The sequence below is a fragment of the Oncorhynchus keta genome, chromosome 34, assembly GCF_023373465.1.
Source record: "Oncorhynchus keta strain PuntledgeMale-10-30-2019 chromosome 34, Oket_V2, whole genome shotgun sequence".
NCBI classification, from domain to species: Eukaryota; Metazoa; Chordata; class Actinopteri; order Salmoniformes; family Salmonidae; genus Oncorhynchus; species Oncorhynchus keta.
The window spans coordinates 24,526,103-24,548,067 of record NC_068454.1 but is presented as its reverse complement, the minus strand read 5'-3'; the positions used below and the strand labels follow the sequence as shown (position 1 = coordinate 24,548,067).

General features: G+C 43.0%; 1 protein-coding gene across 4 annotated transcripts in view; it reads right to left on the bottom strand.

Moving 5' to 3' along the window:
• lrch1 (leucine-rich repeats and calponin homology (CH) domain containing 1) overlaps positions 1-21,729 on the bottom strand; it is a 105,063-nt gene extending 83,334 nt beyond the window's left edge. For 2 of the 4 annotated variants that reach the window (XR_008090093.1, XM_035749551.2), the window contains exon 1: positions 21,383-21,728. Coding sequence is in view for 3 of the 4 variants with exons in the window: in XM_035749551.2 (XP_035605444.1) it covers positions 21,383-21,599 (217 nt within the window). In the remaining variant the exon portion in view is untranslated. Of the gene's footprint in view, positions 1-21,382 lie in introns of all 4 variants that reach the window. The other 2 variants (XM_035749549.2, XM_035749552.2) reach the window with 2 other exon arrangements.
• Positions 21,730-21,965: the final 236 nt, after the last annotated feature.

The following is a 21,965-nucleotide window of genomic DNA, read 5'->3' as shown; positions in this document are numbered from 1 at the left end:
AGTTCCTTCAGGGTTATCTTTGGTCTCTTTGTTACCTCTCTGATGAATGTCCTCCTTGCCTGGTCTGTGAGTTTTGGTGGGCGGCTCTCTCTTGGCAGGTTTGTTGTGGTGCAATATTCTTTCCATTTTTTAATAATGGATTTAACGGTGCTACGTGGGATATTCAAAGTTTCAGATATTTTCTTTTTAGAAGCCAACCCTGATCTGTACTTCTCCACAACTTTGTCCCTGACCTGTTTGGAGAGCTCCTTGGTCTTCATGGTGACGCATGCTTGGTGGTGCCCCTTGCTTTATTTTTTGAAACAAGTAATTTTTTTCATTTCACTTTATCAATTTGGACTATTTTGGGTATGTCCAAATAAAAACCTATTTACATTACAGGTTGTAATGTAACAAAATAGGAAAAAACACCAAAGGGGATGAATACTTTTGCAAGGCACTGTATATGTGAAGAAGTGAAGATGGCTTAAAAGGCTTGCTGCTGCTGCTGTATTATGTGATCCTAAATTAACGCTCCACAGATACTGTGGGAAAAAGCAGCCAGCCAACTGACAGCAATCGCATTTCATTTTACACCAAGCTACTTTTACTGAGAGCAGCAGAATGACCACCTGCCTGGGACAATAACAGGCCAGTATGAGGCTGGAGTGGGCCAGTAGCAGGATGTGGGATAGGGTTCAGTTAGTGAACTGTACTGTTCAGGGTGAGGGGAAGGATGTTGCTGGGCCATTACCTCACCACTAGCTCTCTTTTCTTACTCACTTCAAAGCGGTGAGAGATCGGGGCTGCTAGAAAATGGTAAGCTGGTAAGACCTCAGAAAAAACAATTGTAAACCTCTACAAGTCTGGTTCATCCTTGGGAGCAATTTACAAAACGCCTGAAGGTACCACTCATCTGTACAAACAATAGTATGCAAGAATAAACACCATGGGACCACGCAGACGTCATACCGCTTAGGAAGGAGATCCTTCACTTCTGTCTCCTAGAGATGAACGTTGTCTTGTGTGAAAGGACAAATCAATCCCAGAACAACAGCAAAGGACCTTGTGAAGATGCTGGAGGAAACAGGTACAAAAGTATCTATATCCACAGTAAAACGAGTCCTATATCAACATAACCTGAAAGGCCGCTCAGCAAGTATTCCACTGCTCCAAAACAGCCATAAAACCCAGACTACAGTTTGCAACTGCACATGGGTACTACGATTTACTTTTTAGAGAAATGTCCTCTGGTCTAATGAAAAAAAATAGAACTGTTTGTCCATAATGACCATCGTTATGTTTGGAGGAAAAAGGGGGATGTTTGCAATGAAGAACACCATCCCAACCGTGAAACACGAGGGTGGCAGCATCATGTTGTAGGGGTGCATTGCTGCAGGAGGGACATTCATGCACTTCAAAATAGATGGCGTCATGAGAAAAAATTATGTGGATATATTGAAGCAACATCTCTAGACATCCGTCAGAAGCTAAAGCTTGTCACAAATTAGTTTTCCAAATGGACAATGACCGCACATACTTCCAAAGTTGTGGGAAAATGGCTTAAGGACAACAAAGTCAAGGAATTGGAGATGATCACAAAGCCCTGACCTCAATTCCATAGGAAATTTGTGGGCGGAACTGAAAAGGCGTGTGCGAGCAAGGAGGCCTACAAACCTGACTCAGTTACACCAGCTCTGTCAGGAGGAATGGGACAAAATTCACCCAACTTATTGTGGGAAGCTTGTGGAAGGCTACCAGAAAGTTTGACCCAAGTTAAAACAATTTAAAGGCAATGATACCAAGTACTAGTATGTAAACTTCTGACCCACTGGGAATGTGATTAAAGAAATAAAAGCTGAAATAAATCATTCTCTCTACTATTATTCTGACATTTCACATTCTTAAAATAAATTAGTGATCCTAACTGACCAAAGACAGGTTCAATTTTTTAGGATTAAATGTCAAAAAAAAAGAGTTGAAATGTATTTGGCTAAGTTGTATGTAAACTTAAGAAAGCTTCAACTATGTAACTAGGGTTACAAAGGGTCAGAAATTTTCTATGGGAAGATAAGCCCGGGTTCCTTTGGGAACATTTGCTTAAATTCCTCAAAAATATAAACATATTAGCTTATAACAGTTATTTTGGTTAAACTATCCCCAATTCAATGGAATTGCAAACCTCTGCATGCACAGTGCATTCTTCCATCACATGTACAGCTGATTCTCAAGATCTTGCAAAGGACTACATGCTTTCTGTTTTTTTGTTAACTAGTAAATAGTAGCATACAGCACAGTGTGTTTAAATCATTTCTAACTTGTTAACAATTTCTGCTAGTTAGTTTTTGCTACCATGTGGGTTTTAGATTGCTTGAGCCTGCTAACTGAAGAGTGTTAATTCACCCGTTTCCATACATGTTTTATTTCTAAACAACTCCTTTGTCACATATCTAAAACATTTAACTGCTTAACTATTGCTTTGTACATGGAATTGTATTTGTTGTTTTTTGACTCTTTTTCTAATGTTTACAGGAAAATACCACACATCTGATGTGGAGACTAGAGGTCGACAGATTAATCGGAATGGCAAATTAAGGCTCGTAAGCATTCATTCAAACAGCACTTTTGTGCGTTTTAGATCTTCATTGTGTGTCAAGCATTGTGCTGTTTATGACTTCAACCTATCAACTCCCGAGATTAGGCTGGTGTAACCGATGTGAAATGGCTAGCGAGTTAGTGGGGTGCGCGCTAATAGCGTTTCAAACGTCACTCGCTCTGAGACTTGGAGTGGTTGTTCCCCTTGCTCTGCATGGGTAACGCTGCTTCGAGGGTGGCTGTTGTCGTTGCGTTCCTGGTTCAGCCCAGGGAAGAGCGATGAGAAGGAAGCTATACTGTTACACTGGTAATGCTAAAGTGCCTATAAGAACATCCAATTGTCAAAGGTTAATGAAATACAAATGGTATAGAGAGAAATAGTCCTATAATTCCTACAATAACTACAACCTAAAACTTCTTACCTAGGAATATTGAAGACTCATGTTAAAAGGAACCAACAGCTTTCATATGTTCTCATGTTCTGAGCAAGGAACTTAAACGTTAGCTTTCTTACATGGCACATATTGCACGTTTACTTCTAACACTTTGTTTTTGCATTAATTAAACCAAATTGAACATGTTTCATTATTTATTTGAGGCTAAATTGATTTATTAAGTTAAAATAAGTGTTCATTCAGTATTGTTGTAATTGTCATTATTACAAATTATTTATTTATTTATTTAATATTAGTTGTAAAAATATATCTATATTTATTAGTATTATTAATATATATTTTTTAATTAAAATCGGCCGATTAATCGGTATCGGCTTTTTGGCCCTCAATAAATCGTTCGGCCTTGAAAAATCATAATCGTCCCATTCCTCTAGTGGAGACATTTTACTGTAACTAATGTGGAAGGAAAAGCTGTGTACATTTGCAAATACTGTGCCAAATCATGTGAAGAATGCAACAAAGATGCCGAATCATCTGGCCAAGTGTTTAAAGTTCCTCAGCGCTCACAACAAGCAACCTCTAACAAAAAGTCCCTCTACTTCTATTTGTGAAAATGCTGAATCAGACACCTTATCAATAGCAATAGCTCATGGTCCTCCTGGAATCCAAGTATTTTTTCTCAATGGACGAACTTAGTCAAAGAAATGCTAATGAATGTCTTGCTCGAGCTGTAAATGCAACTGGTTCACCTCTGATGCTCACAGGCAATGTGTATTGGAAGAGATTTATGAATGAATGCTCTTCATCCCAGCATACACCCCTCCAACCAGACATGCTTTATCTACTCATTTTTTGGATGCAGAGTTCAACAGAGGTCAAGTGAAGGTCAAAAATCATAGAGAAAGCACACTATTTCAATCATCTCTGATGGGTGGCTGTTTTGGGAAAGGAATAATTAAAATCATCTCCACCCCTAAACCAGTATTTTGCAAGATCAGACACAAGGGACATAGGCACACCTGCCTCTTCATTACAGATGAGCTGAAGGCAGTCATTAATAACCTTGGACCACAGAAGGTATTTGCACTGGTGACAGACAATGCTGCCATCCTAGGCTACTTGGTCTAAAGTGAAGTCCCAGTCCTACCCTCATATCACACCCATTGGCTGTGCTGCTCATACACTGATTCTGCTCCTCAAGGACATCAGACTTGAAAACAATGGATTTTTTCGAGAGCCAACCAGGGTCATCATTTTATAGCAGCATCTACCTCACCAAGCAAAGTGAGAAGAATAAGAGCACCACATTGAAGCTGCCCAGCAACATGTTTGACAGTCTCCTGGAGGAGAAGGAGTCTCACTAACTGAAATGGCCATAACACAGTCTGCTGATATGGACAGCCCCATCAAGAGGATCCTCCTGGATGATGTATATTTGGGAGAGAGTGGTAACTCTATAACCTATAGCAGTGGCCATTGCACGGATTGAAGGAGACAATGCCATTCTGTCTGATGTTCAGACTCTGCTTGCAGGTGTAAGAGAAGAAATCCATACTGCCCTGCCCACTTCACTTTTGCTCCAAGCAGAGGAAACTGCAGTTCTGAAATACATCAAGAAGCGTAAAGACTTCTGCCTGAAGTCCATACATGCCACAGCGTACATGTTGGTTGGACCCCAAGTATGCTGGCAAGAGCATCCTGTCTGGTGCAGAGATCAACAATGCCTATGGTGTCATCACTACCGTGTCTCACCACCTTGGCCTGGATGAGGGCAAGGTTCTTAGCAGTCTGGCAAAGTACACTTCCAAGCAAGGGATTTGGGATGGAGATGCAATATGGCAGTCGTGCCAATCTATCTCATCAGCCACCTGGCGGAAGGGACTTTGTGGATCTTGTGGGTCCTTGTTTGGCAACACACACACACACCAAAGCACACAACAGGCTGACCAATACAAGGGTTGAAAAATGTGAGGCTTTTTGGGCCTGACAACGAGCCATCCTCAACAAGGTTGTTAAGTGACAATGAAGATGAGGCCTCAGAGTCTGATGTTCAAGAGGTGGACATTGAGGAGGTCCAGGGAGAAGACATGGAAGCCTGAGAGGAAAACAACCAAAGCTTTAGTTTGTAGACTATCAACTTAGATGTATGTTGAAAACGTTTTTTTGAAAGATGCGATTGATCATTCAATATTCCCTTTTGTTGTTCAGTGAAATCATCCCATGTGGAGAGTTAAATAATTTAATTAAAGTTCAATTTGTAACTAAACAAATTGTTTTATTTCTATTGGAAGGATTTAATCATTTGCAATTATGTCTACTTCTGATAAGGTAAAAGGTTTATGTTTCTGTCTCCATATGATATGGTAAATATATCCAATGGGAAAAAAACATCTACATTTAAACGGTATTAATATTAATTCCCATATATTCCCATGGAAAGTTTCCACCTCCGAATATTCCCCAAAATGTGCAACCCATAGCGGATGACCAGAGTGAGTTGTACTTCCACAAGAATTCTGAATGACCTGATTGCCAGTCACTGTCCATCTGCTGCCTCTTCTAAAAACAGTATACTGTAGCTCTCTCCCTCACACAATCACTCCCTCTGTACCACTACAATAGCAGAACATTAGGAAATGACCATGTTATGTAACAGAGCAATGTTAAACACCCACAAGCACTCTCTCTCGTACTGTTGGGCATTTCACTCTACAACACAGATCACATTAACATTCTGTTTCAGTTTGAATTACAGTATGTGACAACCTCAGTCTTCAGCTCACATCAAAACTTCTATAGATACCAGCTGAATCCTAACTTAAGATATCAATGTGGAACTCAGACTTTCACATCAAGCCTACATTGACATAAATAAGAGATTTGTATGACAACGTTCATTCCGTGCAGATTTTGATTGAATAGTAAACACAGCTTGGACTATGGTGGCGCTGACCCGTATAAAAACACATTACACGTGGTGCTCTATTAAGTCATCCACTCATAGTGTCCTGGTGCTTCTATCCCAGTTTAGTAAACTAGGGCAGAAACCAGAAATAACATGACTCCAGTCTCTTCATCAGAGACAATCACGTAGGCCAGCCCCCTAAAGGTAGGGTAGTTCAGGCCACCCAGCCAATTTACTACAGACCAGTAGGGTGTGTATCTGGGTCAGGCTCACATCTGATTCACTACAGACCAGGATGTTGTGTATCTGGGTCAGCCTCACAGCTGATTTACTACAGACCAGGATGGTGTGTATCTGGGTCAGGCTGTTTGGGCATTGGTGTTTTTACCCAAACATGGATTCCTATTGGGTTCTAAAGTTACTGCAATGTTATTAATATGTGTGTGTGTCAGGTTGGGTGCAGAGTAGAGGTCGACCGATTTAAATCGGCATGGCCGATTAATTAGGGACGACTTCAAGTTTTCATAACAAAATCGGTAATCAGCCTTTTTGGATGCCGATTACACTGCAATCCATGAGGAAACTGCGTGGCAGGCTGACCACCCGTCAAGCATGTGTAGTTAACTAGCTTGTCCTGCGTTGCATACAATCATATCGGTGCCTGTTAAATTATCATCGCATCACAACCTACTTCATCTTTGCCAAATGGGTGATGATTTAACAAAAGCGCATTCGCGAAAAAAAGCACATCCACTGCACAAATGTACCTCACCATCAATGCCTTTCTTAAAATCAATACACAGAAGTATATATATTTTTAAACTGCATATTTAGTTCAAATAAATTAATGTTAGCAGGCAATATTAACTAGGGAAATTGTGTCACTTCGCTTGCGTTCAGTGCACGCAGTCAGGGTATATGCAACAGTTTGGGCTGCCTGGCTCATTGCAAACTGTGTTACTTGTCCCTGTTCCCAAGAAAGCTAAGGTAACTGAGATAAGTGACTACCGTCCTGTAGCACTCACTTCCGTCATCATTAAGTGCTTTGAGAGACTAGTCAAGGACCATATCACCTCCACCCTACCTGACACCCTAGACCCACTCCAATTTGCATACCGCCCCAATAGGTCCACAGACTACGCAATCACACTGCCCTAACCCATCTGGACAAGAGGAACACCCATGTAAGAATGCTGTTCATCGACTACAGCTCAGCATTTAACACCATAGTACCCTCCAAACTCGTCATTAAGCTCGAGACCCTGGCTCTCGACCCCGCCCTGTGCAACTGGGTACTGGACTTCCTGATGGGACCCCCAATTGGTGAGGGTAGGTAATAACATCGCCACCCCGCTGATCCTCAACACTGGGGCCCCACAAGGGTGCGTTCTGAGCCCTCTCCTGTACTCCCTGTTCACCCACGACTGCGTGGCCATGCACGCCTCCAACTCAATCATCAAGTTTGCGGACGACACTACAGTGGTAGGCTTGATTATCAAAAACGACGAGACGGCCTACAGGGAGAAGGTGAGGGCACTCGGAGTGTGGTGTCAGGAAAATAACCTCACACTCAACGTCAACAAAACTAAGTAGATGATTGTGGACTTCAGGAAACAGCAGAGGGAGCACCCCCCTATCCACATGGATGGGACAGTTGTGGAGAGGGTAGTAAGTTTTATGTTCCTCGGCGTACACATCACGGACAAACTGAATTGGTCCATCCACACAGACAGCGTCGTGAAGAAGGCGCCTCTTCAACCTCAGGAGGCTGAAGAAATTCAGCTCGTCACCAAAAGCACTCACAAACTTCTACAGATGCACAATCGAGAGCATCCTGTCGGGCTGTATCACCGCCTGGTACGGCAACTGCTCCGCCCACAACTGTAAGGCTCTCCAGAGGGTAGTGAGGTCTGCACAACGCATCACCGGGGGCAAACTACCTGCCCTCCAGGACACCTACACCACCCGATGTCACAGGAAGGTCATAAAGATCATCAAGGACAAAAACCACCCGAGCCACTGCCTGTTCACCCCGCTACCATCCAGAAGGCGAGGTCAGTACAGCAGGGACCGAGAGACTGAAAAATAGCTTCTATCTCATGGCCATCAGACTGTTAAACAGCCACCACTAACATTGAGTGGCTGCTGCCAACACACTGACTCAACTCCAGCCACTTTAATAAATGGGAATTGATGGAAATTGATGTAAAATATATCACTAGCCACTTTAAACAATGCTACTTAATATAATTTTTACATACCCTACAGTACTCATCCCATATGTATATGTATATACTGTACTCTATCATCCACTGCATCTTTATGTAATACATGTATCACTAGCCACTTTAACTATGCCACTTTTTACATACCCTACATTACTCATCTCATATGTATATACTGTACTCGATACAATCTACTGCATCTTGCCTATGCCGTTCTGTACCATCACTCATTCATATATCTTTATGTACATATTCTTTATCCCTTTACACTTGTGTGTATAAGGTAGTAGTTTTGGAATTGTTAGGTTAGATTACTCGTTGGTTATTAATGCATTGTTGGAACTAGAAGCACAAGCATTTCGCTACACTCACATTAACATCTGCTAACCATGTGTATGTGACATAAATTTGATGTCATTTCATTTCCTAACAAAGAACGTAATTAACTTGCCAGAATTGTACATAATTATGACATAACATTGAAGGGTATTGCAATGCAACAGAAATATTTAGACTTATGGATGCCACCCGTTAGATAAAATACAGAATGGTTCCATAGTTCACTGAAAGAATAAACGTTTTGTTTTCAAAATGATAGTTTCCGGATTTGACCATATTAATAACCAAAGGCTCATATTTCTGTGTGTTTATTATAATTAAGTCTATGATGTGATATTTGATAGAGCAGTCTGACTGAGCGGTGGTAGGCAGCAGCAGGCCCGTAAGCATTTATTAAAACCGCACTTTCCTGCATTTGCCAGCAGCTCTTCGCTGTGCTTGAAGCACGGCGCGGTTTATGACTATCAACTCCCGAGATAAAGCGCCTATAAGAACATCCAATAGTCAAAGGTATATGAAATACAAATGGTAGAGAGAAAAAGAGTTGACGCGTCATAATTCCTATAATCACTACAACCTAAAACTTCTTAACTGGGAATATTGAACCACCAGCTTTCATATGTTCTCATGTTCTGAGCAAGGAACTTAAAACATTAGCTTCTTTATTTTTATTTTTTTACATGGCACAAATTGCACTTACTTTCTTCTCCAACACTGTGTTTTTGCATTATTTAAACCAAATTGAACAGGTTTCATTATTTATTTGAGACTAAATAGATTTTATTGATGTATTGTATGAAGTTAAAATAAAAGGGTTCATTGTTCAGTCAGTATTGTTGCAATAGTCATTATTACAAATATATATAACATTTTTAAAACAAAATCAGTCAATTAATCGGTATCAGCTTTTTTTGGTCCTCCAATAAATCCATATCGGCGTTGAAAAATCATAATCGGTCGACCTCTAGTACAGAGCTGATGTAAAGGTCAGAAGTGACATTCCAGGATAGTATTACCAGCACGTAAGACGTAAAGAATGGAGGGAGGAGAGCGTCCCATTGTGTGCGTACGTGATACTGAGATACTCGTGTCTCTTTGTATGCTGGACCTTATAGCTGTGATTGCATGAGTTTGTCCCCATCTGTCTCTAGACCTTTTCCATATAACATAGAAACTAAAATCACACCCACCTCAAAACAGAACAGCCGAAGTAGAATTCAATGTTTTAAATTATGTTTTAATCTGTAGCTGAAGTACCGATCAACTTAATGCCCAGGCTTACTGCCATTCTCTCTGCCTATCTATTCCATGCAGTCACTGATGCTGTCGAGTGATGAGGTCACCACATTTGGGGCCCAGCTGAGGCTGCTGCTGCTACCTTAGACACATGACAGCCTTAGAGCAGCAGAGAAAAAAACTCACACATTTTCACCTGGCTCTAACATGCACACACAGCTCTTCTCTTACTGCTCTGTTCTCTACTGGTCAGTACTGGTCTGGTACATGGTGTTGCTGTCTGTGTGACGTTTTGTATCTTAGGGCTGTGAGGCTGAGGCAGGTCTGTACTGTAACAGAGGCAGGAAGCCATCCTAGTCCCTCCCCGCCTGGCTCATTGTTTGGAAGGGCAGCAGCTAAGGCCATTTCCTGTCTGGGAAATGCTGAGGCACTGCATACACCCCCCCCCGTACACCGAACCTTATATCACACCATCCTACCTGCCCCTACTGCAATGTCAGCCATCCCTTGCTACCCCGTCTCAAGAGAACAAGTGAATCTGAGAACAATGGGAGACAGTACTGTCACTGACCCTTTAGAAGGGGATTTCTGGTGACACCTCACACAAATACGCCAGGGGTGTTAATGACACACACAGAAACCCCCTAGAGGGGGAAACTTCAGTTCCTGGCATCTTAATCTGAGTGCACCACTTCCCCAGAACCGATACCATTTAACTAGACTGTGTTGTCAAGGCTAGAAAAACTATTTTATATAGGCCCTATCTGCTTTACACATATATAATTTATTTTACCAGGTAAGTTGACTGAGAACACTGTCATTTACAGCAACAACTTGGGGAATAGTTACAGGGGAGAGGGTGAATGAGCCAATTATACATTTTGGATGATTAGGTGACCGTGATGGTATGAGGGTTAGAAGGGGAATTTAGCCAGTTAACACCCCTACTCTTACGATAAGTGCCATGGCCTCTTTAGTGACCACAAAGAGTCAGGACACCGGTTTAAAGTCCCATCCGAAAGACAGCACCCTACACAGGACAATGTCCCCAATCACTGCCCTGGGGAATTGGGGATATTATTTTTGGAGCAGAGGAAAGAGTGCCTCCTACTGGCCCTCAAACACCACTTCCAGCAGCATCTGGTCTCCCATCCAGGGACCGACCAGGACCAACCCTGCTTAGCTTCAGAAGCAAGCCAGCAGTGGGATGCAGGGTGGTATGCTGCTCCCCTCATACCTCCACAGAGCAGAGCTTTGAACCCAACCTGTGGAGCGTGAAAAAAACACAGCCGCTTATATCCGACAAACAAGAACCTCTCCCTCTCTTAGCAACCAAACATGCATGAAGAGTTCTATTAGAACAGCTCTGACCAACAACCAGTGTTGTTATGGCGATGTAGCATGGTTTCGGGTCATCTGCTGGCTTGAGACAATATCCAGGATGACCAAAATAAATTGTGGTTTCCTAGAATAAATTATATTTAGCAAGGCCATTCAAATATCCCACGCACATTTAGAAACCTTCACCATAACAGAGTTCTATAAAGCAACAAACATGTTATGGAGCCTCCAAAAAGCCCTAAACGTTATTCCAACATTCATAGCGCTAAATGGACCGTATATAGTATTGGCACTTGCTCAAGGCTGTATGATGTGAAGACATAAAAATGTCATCCTCCAAAGTATAAGCCCTTCTCATCCACCCCCACATAGTAGAACCTCAACACCCCTTCCCCAACATCACCCAAATTCTGCCCCTGGCATCATAATTGCACCCCTCCCCCACTGACCTACCCACCCTATGAGTGTGTTCTGCAGGGCACCATGCCATCCTGTCACACTGCGTCTGTGTGAAGGGGAGGTGAAGAGGCAGAGGGGGGTACATTACTGTATCAACACCCTCCTACAGCACATCCCCCTCCTACAGCACATCCCCTCCTACAGCACACCCCCTCCAACAGCACACCCCCTACAACAGCACATCCCCCTACAATTTATACTTAACATATGTTTCCCATGCCAATAAAGCCTAGTGAATTGAATTGGATAGATGGAGAGCGAGAGAGAGAGCAGGGCACTGATGCAGAGGCAGGGGAGACTGATAAGACACGGGTCAGTGGTTGTAGGAGTGGGGAGGAGGGAGTAGTGTGTAGTGGCGTGGAGTGTTTGTGAGGGTGTGTGTGTGTGTGTGTGTGTGTGTGAGATACAGTTGAGCCGTGACAGTGCAGTGTCGGGGGTTGCCAGCGAAACATCACAGCCAGAGGCAATTAACCCTCTAATCGAGTTAATACCATCTGCCTGCCCTCGTCTATTCCGCTATACCACTAGAGTTTGCACATTTCTCTGGAGAGTTCAATAAAGAACACCCAAAATGTACCAACTACAAAAAAAAACACATTAACACCATCTTCAGCCAGCCCACACACACACACACACACACACACACAAACCCAGTCAGACACACAGACAATGTCAAAGTGTGTCTGTGTAGCTATAGGTGTAGGTCTGATGGTACCAGTACAGTCCTACCAGGACCTGACTGACAGGTCAAAGACAGAGGGAGGGATTACAACCAGCCCATATAATCCCCAGTCCTAATCCCTGATTGTCTGCCACTCACTGGGTCACAGCAAACGGTTTCTAGAGCAGCATGTGTATTCCATGCTCCATGGTGACGCTCCAGACTTTAAAAAAATGTTTATAATTTTTTATTTATTTATTTTAAACACCCCCCCCCCCACACACACACGGAGGTAACAAACTTGATTAAAAACACAATAAGAACACACAAGAAGATTGAGGATCTATACAGCTGTACCAACAACACAACTCACTGACAGTTTTGGCCCGTGGGCCACCTGTTGCCGACCCCTGCTATACTGAAACCCAATCTTCTGCTGTTCCAGCCCGTCTCTGGGGCATCACCTCCTCTGAACAGGGCCAGTAACAGTTCCATTAACAATGCATTAGCTCATTATTCTATCCCCAGACTATACCCCACCACAGCACCCGCCGCAACCTGTTTATCCCATCACCACGGTTACCGTCACGGCGCCGAGCCCACAGTGTCTCCTCTAAGATCTAGACCTGATGATATAGGGATGTGTGTGTGAGTGAGCGATACTAAGGCTACACAATTAACTTTTGAAGTTAGTTTACCAACTGGGGGCGATGAGGTCTGTCTAAGACTTAACATGTGTGTAAGGGAGATATAATTGGAGAGAGAGAAAAGGAGCGCTAGACACTAGTGAGATAGGAAGTGTGTGTGTGTGAGAGAGAGAGAGAGATCGAGGAAGAGAGAGGGGGATAGTAGATGTGTGAGTGTGTTTTTAACTCAGCTGTGGTTTATGACAGTTCTCAGGTGTGGTCTGTACACAGAACAGACAAACTCTACCCTCCAACACCCTATCCCTGGTTGCATTCCTGAGAATTCACAGCTTCCTGTAGGAGCGAGACATACGTACACGTCTGACAGGACATCCCAGGGAGGGGACAGAGAAATTAAAGCAGGTGTGTTTACAGGGCACCAGAGTGTATCCTGGCAGCCAGCCCAGTGGTGAAGGAAGAGTGCTGGGGCTGGACTGGAGCAGAGGGTCGTAATACAGGATCACACACACACACACACACATCACTGGGGAGGTGGCTCTTTAGGAACGAGGCTAAGGGCTGGCACACATCGCACCGAATGTGGATTTGCGTTCGTTGGTGTGCCGATCATTCAGTGTGTGGTGTTTAAGGGAGCAACTGCTGTAGACGTCTGACTGCCTAGACATTTCATGCGATTCTACATGTAATCATTGTGCACTCGGAATTTTTCCCCCACAAAATTTCATTGAGGTGCTAAGTACTCTCAGCCAGCAAACGCTATTGGTGTGTCTGAGCCCTAACACATCTCACATCACAACACACAGAGAGAAAGAGAGAGAGTCAGGCTGTAGCTCCAGAATGTGAGTGAACGGCGTGAAACAATGCCAGAAATGCCCTTTGTCATGGGAGGCTGTTTCCTTTCCTGACATATTCATCAGAACAGGCCAATAAAATCTCTAGAACTGACTATTACACACAAACAACCATAATAACCAGAAAACAATGCTAGAATCAGATACATAACGTTACCACAACATTCAGAGAACATTCCCCACCAGTTGAAGTGGACGCCTTTCTTACATTTCTGCTTGGTTCCCATTTCCTCAAAAACCTCCCCTGGGAATCATTATGAAATCAATCAGGCTATTTCTGGAAACAACCAAAAAAGGTCTCACTCTCGTCTGGGTGAGTTGAGCTCTGAGGTCAGGAAGGCAGAATGGTAATGTTGCCAGAGTGTCCTCCTCCTCCCCTTTCTAATCCTACCAGCAATCTGATTAGACCCACAGGACCTTGTAAGGCTAAACACCTTTAGGATCATCATAACATCAAAGAGTAAGACAGAGCTTCATCTGTGTACATAATACTAGAGGTCGACCGATTAGGACTTTTCAACGCCGATACCGATTATTGGCGGACCATTAAAGCAGATACCGATTATTGGGGGACCATTAAAGCAGATACCGATTATTGGCGGACCATTAAAGCAGATACCGATTATTGGCGGGCCGTTAAAGCAGATACCGATTATTGGGGGACCATTAAAGCCGATACCGATTATTGGCGGACCATTAAAGCCGATACCGATTATTGGCGGACCATTAAAGCAGATACCGATTATTGGCGGACCATTAAAGCAGATACCATTATTGTCGGACCATTAAAGCCGATGCCGATTATTGTCGGACCATTAAAGCCGATGCCGATTATTGTCGGACCATTAAAGCCGATAGCGATTATTGGGGACCATTAAAGCCGATACCGATTATTGGCGGACCATTAAAGCAGATAGCGATTATTGGAGGACCATTAAAGCAGATAGCGATTATTGGAGGACCATTAAAGCAGATAGCGATTATTGGAGGACCATTAAAGCAGATAGCGATTATTGGAGGACCATTAAATCAGATACCGATTATTGGAGGGCCATAAAAGCCGATACCGATTATTGGGGGACCATAAAAGCCGATACCGATTATTGGAGGACCATAAAAGCCGATACCGATTAACCGGCTGATTTTTTATTATTTTTTATTTGTAATAATGACAATTACAACAATACTGAATGAACACTTATTTTAACTTAAAATACATCAATAAAATCAATTTAGCCTCAAATAAATAATGAAACGTGTTCAATTTGGTTTAAATGATGCAAAAACAAAGTGTTGGAGAAGAAAGTAAAAGGTCACATATTTTACATGGAACATATTGCAATGTAAGAAAGCAAACGTTTCAGTTCCTTGCTCAGAACATGAGAACATATTAAAGCTGGTGGTTCATTTTAACATGAGTCTTCAATATTCCCAGGTAAGAAGTTTTAGGTTGTAGTTATAGGAATTATAGGACTATTTCCCTCTATACCATTTGTATTTCCTTAACCTTTGACTATTGGATGTTTTATAGGCACTTTAGTATTGCCAGTGTAACAGTATAGCTTCTGTCCTTCTCCGTCCTTCTCCTCGCTCCTCCCTGGGCTCGAACCAAAAACAAAACGACAATTAGCGCGCGCTAACTAGCTAACCACTTCACTTCGGTTACACGCGCCTCATCTTGGGAGTTGATAGGCTTGAAGTCATAAACAGCGCAATGCTTGACGCACAATGAAGAGCTGCTGGCAAAACGCATGAAAGTGCTGTTTGAATTCATGTTTATGCGCCTGCTTCTGCCTACCACCGCTCAGTCAGATACTTAGATGCTTGTATGCTCAGTCAGATTATATGCAACACCGGACACGCTAGATAATATTTAGTAATATCAACCATGTGTAGTTAACTAGTGATTATGATTGATTGTTTTTTTATAAGATAAGTTTAATGCTAGCTAGCAACTTACCTTGGATTACTGCATTCGCGTAACAGTCTCCTTGTGGAATGCAATGAGAGAGGCAGGTCGTTATTGCGTTGGACTAGTTAACTGTAAGGTTGCAGGATAGGATCCCCGAGCTGACAAGGTGAAAATCTGTCGTTCTTCCCCTGAATGAGGCAGTTAACCCACCGTTCCTAGAATGTGTTCTTAACTGACTTGCCTAGTTAAATAAAGATTAAATAAAGGTGTAAAAAAAGTCAAAAAATAAATCTGCGCCCAAAAATACCGATTTCCGATTGAAATTGGCCCTAATTAAATCGGCCATTCCGATGAAATCGGTCAACCTCTACATAATACTCAGTTTAAAAAAGAATTGATGGCAACCACTAATTTGAGATGAACTATATTTTTAATCCAAATATAGTACCATCCATCATCCCAGTGCAAATTCACAATGGTGATATACCCAGCAATGGTGACTTTACCATCTGATCTATAAAGAACAGAGTTGCCAAACCGACCACTATGAGGAGGAGTGTTCCAATGTTCGCTGAATTCAACTGTCATCGTTTTGTGTGGCACAGTGCTTGTCTGTATGTGTTAACTATGAGTGATGTCTCTAGTGAGTGGAAACAGTAGTAGGAGTGTGCGCGCATCAGGTAGGGTGCAGAGCAGATGGTCAGAAGTACCATTCCAGGATATTAATAACAGCAGGTGTGTGTGTAACTGGGAGTAAACCCAGTCAGACAGTAAGGTAATTATCACCGCTAGTAATATCTAGCGATCCCCTGGCCACCTTGCTGTGTCAGCCGACCTGGGCCACGGCACAATCTCAGTCATTGAGCTCCACTGACAGGGAAATGGGGGCAGTGGGGGGGGGTTAAAAGGGCACCAACATCAGATTCAGGCCACATACAGTAGTATTACATCGCAGTGTCAGTCTATACATAGGTCCTAACATGTAGGTACCATGTAGCAGTAAGCTTTTGGTTTTAGGCAGATGAGCAAATATGAAACGGTGTTTGGGATTTTCCTTAGCCGAGTAAGAATGTGTGTGTGAGAGAACGTGTGTATAATTTAGATAACCGTCTCACTGCAAAAGCGGCCAGACAGTGCTATCCTGTAGTGAGAAATCAAACCAAAGCTTATTTGTCACGTACGCTGAATACAACAGGTTCACCTTACAAAAATTGGACCAACTGGGGACATTTTGTTCATCCCCACAAGTTTAAATGCTATTTCTAGGGGGGGGTTTAGGATAAAATTTAGAATTAGTGTTAGATTTAGGAGTTAGGGTTAGTTTTAGTCTTAAGGTTAGGTCTTGGGGTTAAGGTTAGGGGAAATAGGATTTTGAATGTTCTCTCACGTCACCCCGCTCCTCCGCTCTCTCCACTGGCTTCCAGTTGAAGCTCGCATCCGCTACAAGACCATGGTGCTTGCCTACGGAGCTGTGAGGGGAACGGCACCTCAGTACCTCCAGGCTCTGATCAGGCCCTACACCCAAACAAGGGCACTGTGTTCATCCACCTCTGGCCTGCTCGCCTCCCTACCACTGAGGAAGTACAGTTCCCGCTCAGCCCAGTCAAAACTGTTCGCTGCTCTGGCCCCCCAATGGTGGAACAAACTCCCTCACGACGCCAGGACAGCGGAGTCAATCACCACCTTCCGGAGACACCTGAAACCCCACCTCTTTAAGGAATACCTAGGATAGGATAAAGTAATCCTTCTCACCCCCCCTTAAAAGATTTAGATGCACTATTGTAAAGTGGCTGTTCCACTGGATGTCATAAGGTGAATGCACCAATTTGTAAGTCGCTCTGGATAAGAGCGTCTGCTAAATGACTTAAATGTAAATGTAATGTAAATGAATGGGACTGAATTAAATGTCCCCACAAAGTTAGCTATACAAGAATGCGTGTGTGTCCAGGCAGTTAATGTGACACTGAAAACAGTGACTCGACCTCTGAATGCTCAGCTATGAAAAGCCAATTAACATGTACGCCTGAGGTGCTGACCTGTTGCACCCTCGAAAACCACTGTGATTAATATTTGATACTGCTGGTCATCTAAAATAAAATTGCATTGGTCACATATACATGTTTAGCTGATGTTATTGCAGGTGTAGTGAAATGCTTGTGTTTCTAGCTTCAACAGTGCAGTAATATCTAACAAGTAATATCTCAATTTCACAACAATACATACATTTAAAGGAATAGAATTAAGAATATATAAATATTTGGGACGAGTAATGTCGGTGGAGCATAGACTAAAATACAGCAGAATAGAATATATACATATGAGATGAGTAATGCAAAATATGTAAACATTAAAGTGACTAGGGTTCCAATTATTACAGTAACCAGTTATGTCAAGTCTATGTATATAGGGAAGCAGCCTCTAAGGTGCTAGTTTAATTTTTTTTACCTTTATTTAACCAGGCAAGTCAGTTAAGAACAAATTCTTATTTTCAATGACGGCCTAGGAACAGTGGGTTAACTGCCTGTTCAGGGGCAGAACGACAGATTTGTACCTTGTCAGCTCAGGGGTTTGAACTTGCAACCTTCCGGTTACTAGTCCAACACTCTAACCACGAACCACTCTAACCACTAGCGGGGTGAACAGGCAGTGGCTCAGGTGGTTGTTGTCCTTGATGATCTTTCTGGCCTTCCTGTGACATCGGGTGCTGTAGATTTCCTGGAGGACAGGTAGTTTTCCCCTGGTGATGCGTTGTGCAGACCGCAAAACCCTCTGGAGTGCGCTGCGTTTGCGGGTGGTGCCGTTGCAGTACCAGGTGGTAATAGGAGCCCGACAGGATGCTCTCAATTGTGCATCTGTAAAAGTTTGTGAGGGTTAGTTTGTGAGGGTTTTAGGTGCCAAGCCAAATTTCTTCAGCTTCCAGAGGTTGCGCCTTCTTCACCACACTGTGTGGGTGGAACATTTCAGTTTGTCAGTGATGTGTACGCCAAGGAACTTGAAGCTATCCACCTGCTCAACTGTGGTCCGGTTGATGTGGATAAGGGGGTGCTCCCTCTGCTGTATCCTGAAGTCCGCGATCAGCTCCTTTGTTTTTTTGACATTGGGTGAGAGGTTATTTTCCTAGCACCACACTCCCAGGAACCTCACCTCCTCCCTGTAGACTGTCTCGTCGTTGTTGATAATAAGGCCTACCTACTCCTGTTGTGTCGTCTGCAAACTTGATGATTGAGTTGGAGGCGTGCGTGTCCACACAGTCATGGGTGAACAGGGAGTACAGGAGGGGGCTGAGCATGAATCCTTTGTGGGGCCCCTGTGTTGAGGATCAGCAAAGTGGAGGTGTTGTTTCCTACCTTTACCACCTGGGGGCAGCCCGTCAAGAAGTCCAGGACCCAGTTGCACAGGGTGGGGTTCAGAACTAGGGCCCCAAGCTTAATGATGAGTTTGGATGGAACTATGGTGTTAAAGGCTGAGTTATAGTCAATGAACAGCATTCTTACATATGTATTCCTCTTGTCCAGATGGGCAAGGGCAGTGTGATGGCATCGTCTGTGGATCTATTGGGCCGGTAAGCAAATTGAAGTGTGTCTAGGGTGTCAGGTAAGATAGAGGTGATATGATCCTAGACTAGTCTCTCAAAGTACTTCATGATGACAGAAGTTAGTGCTACGGGGCAATAGTCATTTAGTTCAGTTACCTTTGCTTTCTTGGGTACAGAAACAATGGGGGACATTTTGAAGAACGATCTGGCCTTAATGGCCATATACTCTTATAATCTCCACCCGGCACAGCCAGAAGAGGACTGGCCACCCCTCAGAGCCTGGATCCTCTCTAGGTTTATGCTTTTCTAGGGAGTTTTTCTTAGCCACTGTGTGTCTACATCTGCATTGCTTGATGTTTTAGGCTGGGTTTCGATATAAGCACTTTGTGACATCTGCTGATGTAAAAAGGGTTTTTTATAAATACATTTGATTTACATGAGTACAATACACTCTAACAACTTTTCTGCAATGTTATGCCAATGTTCATGACATTACCTCATGATGACAAGGCTGATGGAATGTTGTCAACTGTAATTTAGTATCAGATTGCGTATGATGGACTGGAACTCCCCTGCTACTACATCCAAACGCATGATACTAATGCAACAATCTATTTTCTACTCCAGGTTATGAGGATGGATTATGGTCGCTCTGTTATAGTTACATGTAAACTATAAACTAGAGCCAATAAGTTGACTCCTCACTGAAATGTCCAAGGACACAACTAAACACACATAAATCATGTATGATGCTGTGTGCAATCCTAAACACATGCACATAAGAGGTAAACACAAAGACTAGGATTTACTGTCAAACCCATTGACAGCCCTTACTTATTAAGCTTGCATGAAAATTCGACATTGAATTGTACGTCAGGCAGAAATTAGCATTTGAATCTGGAAAGTTTCCTCTCGGGACATCGCATGCTTCGGGTGATAGAAATCTGAATGCACAACCAGGGCTTTGAAAAGTTGACGGAATAATAGTTTCCTGTGGATATTGTCTCACATTACTACCGCCAAAAGGACCAACCACATTAACAACCGGTAAAGTAAATTAAAATATACTTTTATTCAACATTCTGGCATGTAGAGGTCGTGAGAGGAAACTTTCCTGATTCAAATGATTTCATTTCTGCCCGACGTAGAATTCAATGTAATTCAACGTCGGGTTTCCAGGCAATTACTAAAATAACCTACTGAAAGATCAATGGATTTAATTGCTGCAGTGCGCAGTCACGCATGGCGCAGCCAATCTATACTGAACAACAATATAAACTAAGTGTTGGTCCCATGTTTCATGAGCTGGATTAAAAGATTCCATACAATTTTCCATTTGTGCACACACTTGATGTCCCTGTTCGTGAGCATTTCTCATTTGCCAAGATAATCCATCCACCTGACAGGTGTGACATATCAAGAAGCTGATTAAACAGCATGATCATTACACAGGTCCACCTTGTGCTGTGGACAATAAAGGGCAGTCATGCGGTGGGGTTGTGTATTGGGCTGGCATACGCTACAGACAACGAACATAATTGCTTTTTATCTATGGCAATTTGAATGATCCTTTTTAAAGGATACACAGGTGCACATCTGTATTCCCAGTCATGTGAAGTTCATAGATTAGGTCCCAATTAATTGATTTAAGTTGAGCGATTTCCTCATGAACTAACATCTTTGAAATTCGTGCATGTTGCGTTTCTATTTTTCTTCAGAATAAAATACCGGAGTTAATAGCGTGACTGCTCGTTGTATGACAGCCTACCATAGAAACTTTGTCCACGATAGGCTGCTGCAGTGAGTGTGACACCGAAATGTGAATAGTACGGTTCTGGGAAATAATATGGGGATTTCCACGACATCTTCCCGACAAAATTCAAAGGAAAAGGCAGCGTGCTGTTCCGTCATTGTTTGACAAACATACAGACCGGGGGCATTTATAGTAGTAGCCTTGTTGGAGCATTAAGGCCATGCTATCTTTAATGGCCCACATTTCGTTGCCTACGCACAATACTGAACATCTGTCCAAACGCGGATTCTCCGCATCGAGAAAAGCTTAATCGTGCGCTAGACACGGCGTGCCCATAACATTCTCCATCACTGTCATGTTAATGTCTCTGGAATTGAAACTTCTTAATTCAAACATACTCCAGACATCAAGTTATCGCTTACACAGAATACAAAACCCTTCGTCTCCAAAAGACTACCTGAATTCCAAAAATCCATGCATTTTGTCGGGACTGCTGGGCGCAGGAGCGGAAGAGATTCAGAATAATTATACGGCATTGTCTATTCTTACCTGCTTCCACCGTATCTGATAAGTCGTAGTTAGATGCTGTCCTGGGGTATTCTTTGAGTTTCCTGGCGCTGAGGTTCAAAAACCCGGAGTTCGCTCCTTCTTCCAACGCTCTTTCCAAGCCGCGGTTGGGAGGCAGGTTATTGCCACTGATGTTACTTTGTATCGAGGCAGAAGCGAGCTGGGAATGGGGACGAGGGTCTGGTCCCAACGTCGCCATATTAGCCCCTGCTTTATTTAAAATAAATGTTGGGCAATGACTGTATCCAAGCACAAACTATGGGAGAGACTCCAACGGTTTGCGAATTTCCTCTTCGACTGCCTCCGCTCCCACTGCGACTGCGCTATTTACAGTACTACATTGAACTCAAGCCAGACCAACGGCATACTGGTAAATTTGGATTTTGCGACCCCTGCTGACGAAACATAAAACTTCCATCATTTATCTTCAAGACCTACGATGACATGACTATCTGTACTGTAGCCTACCCATGTAGTTCATATGAACTGAGTGATACAGAACAATAGCATATCTTAGAGATGCAGTCACAGTGAGTATGGGTTTTGAATGATTGAAAGGCCTGCA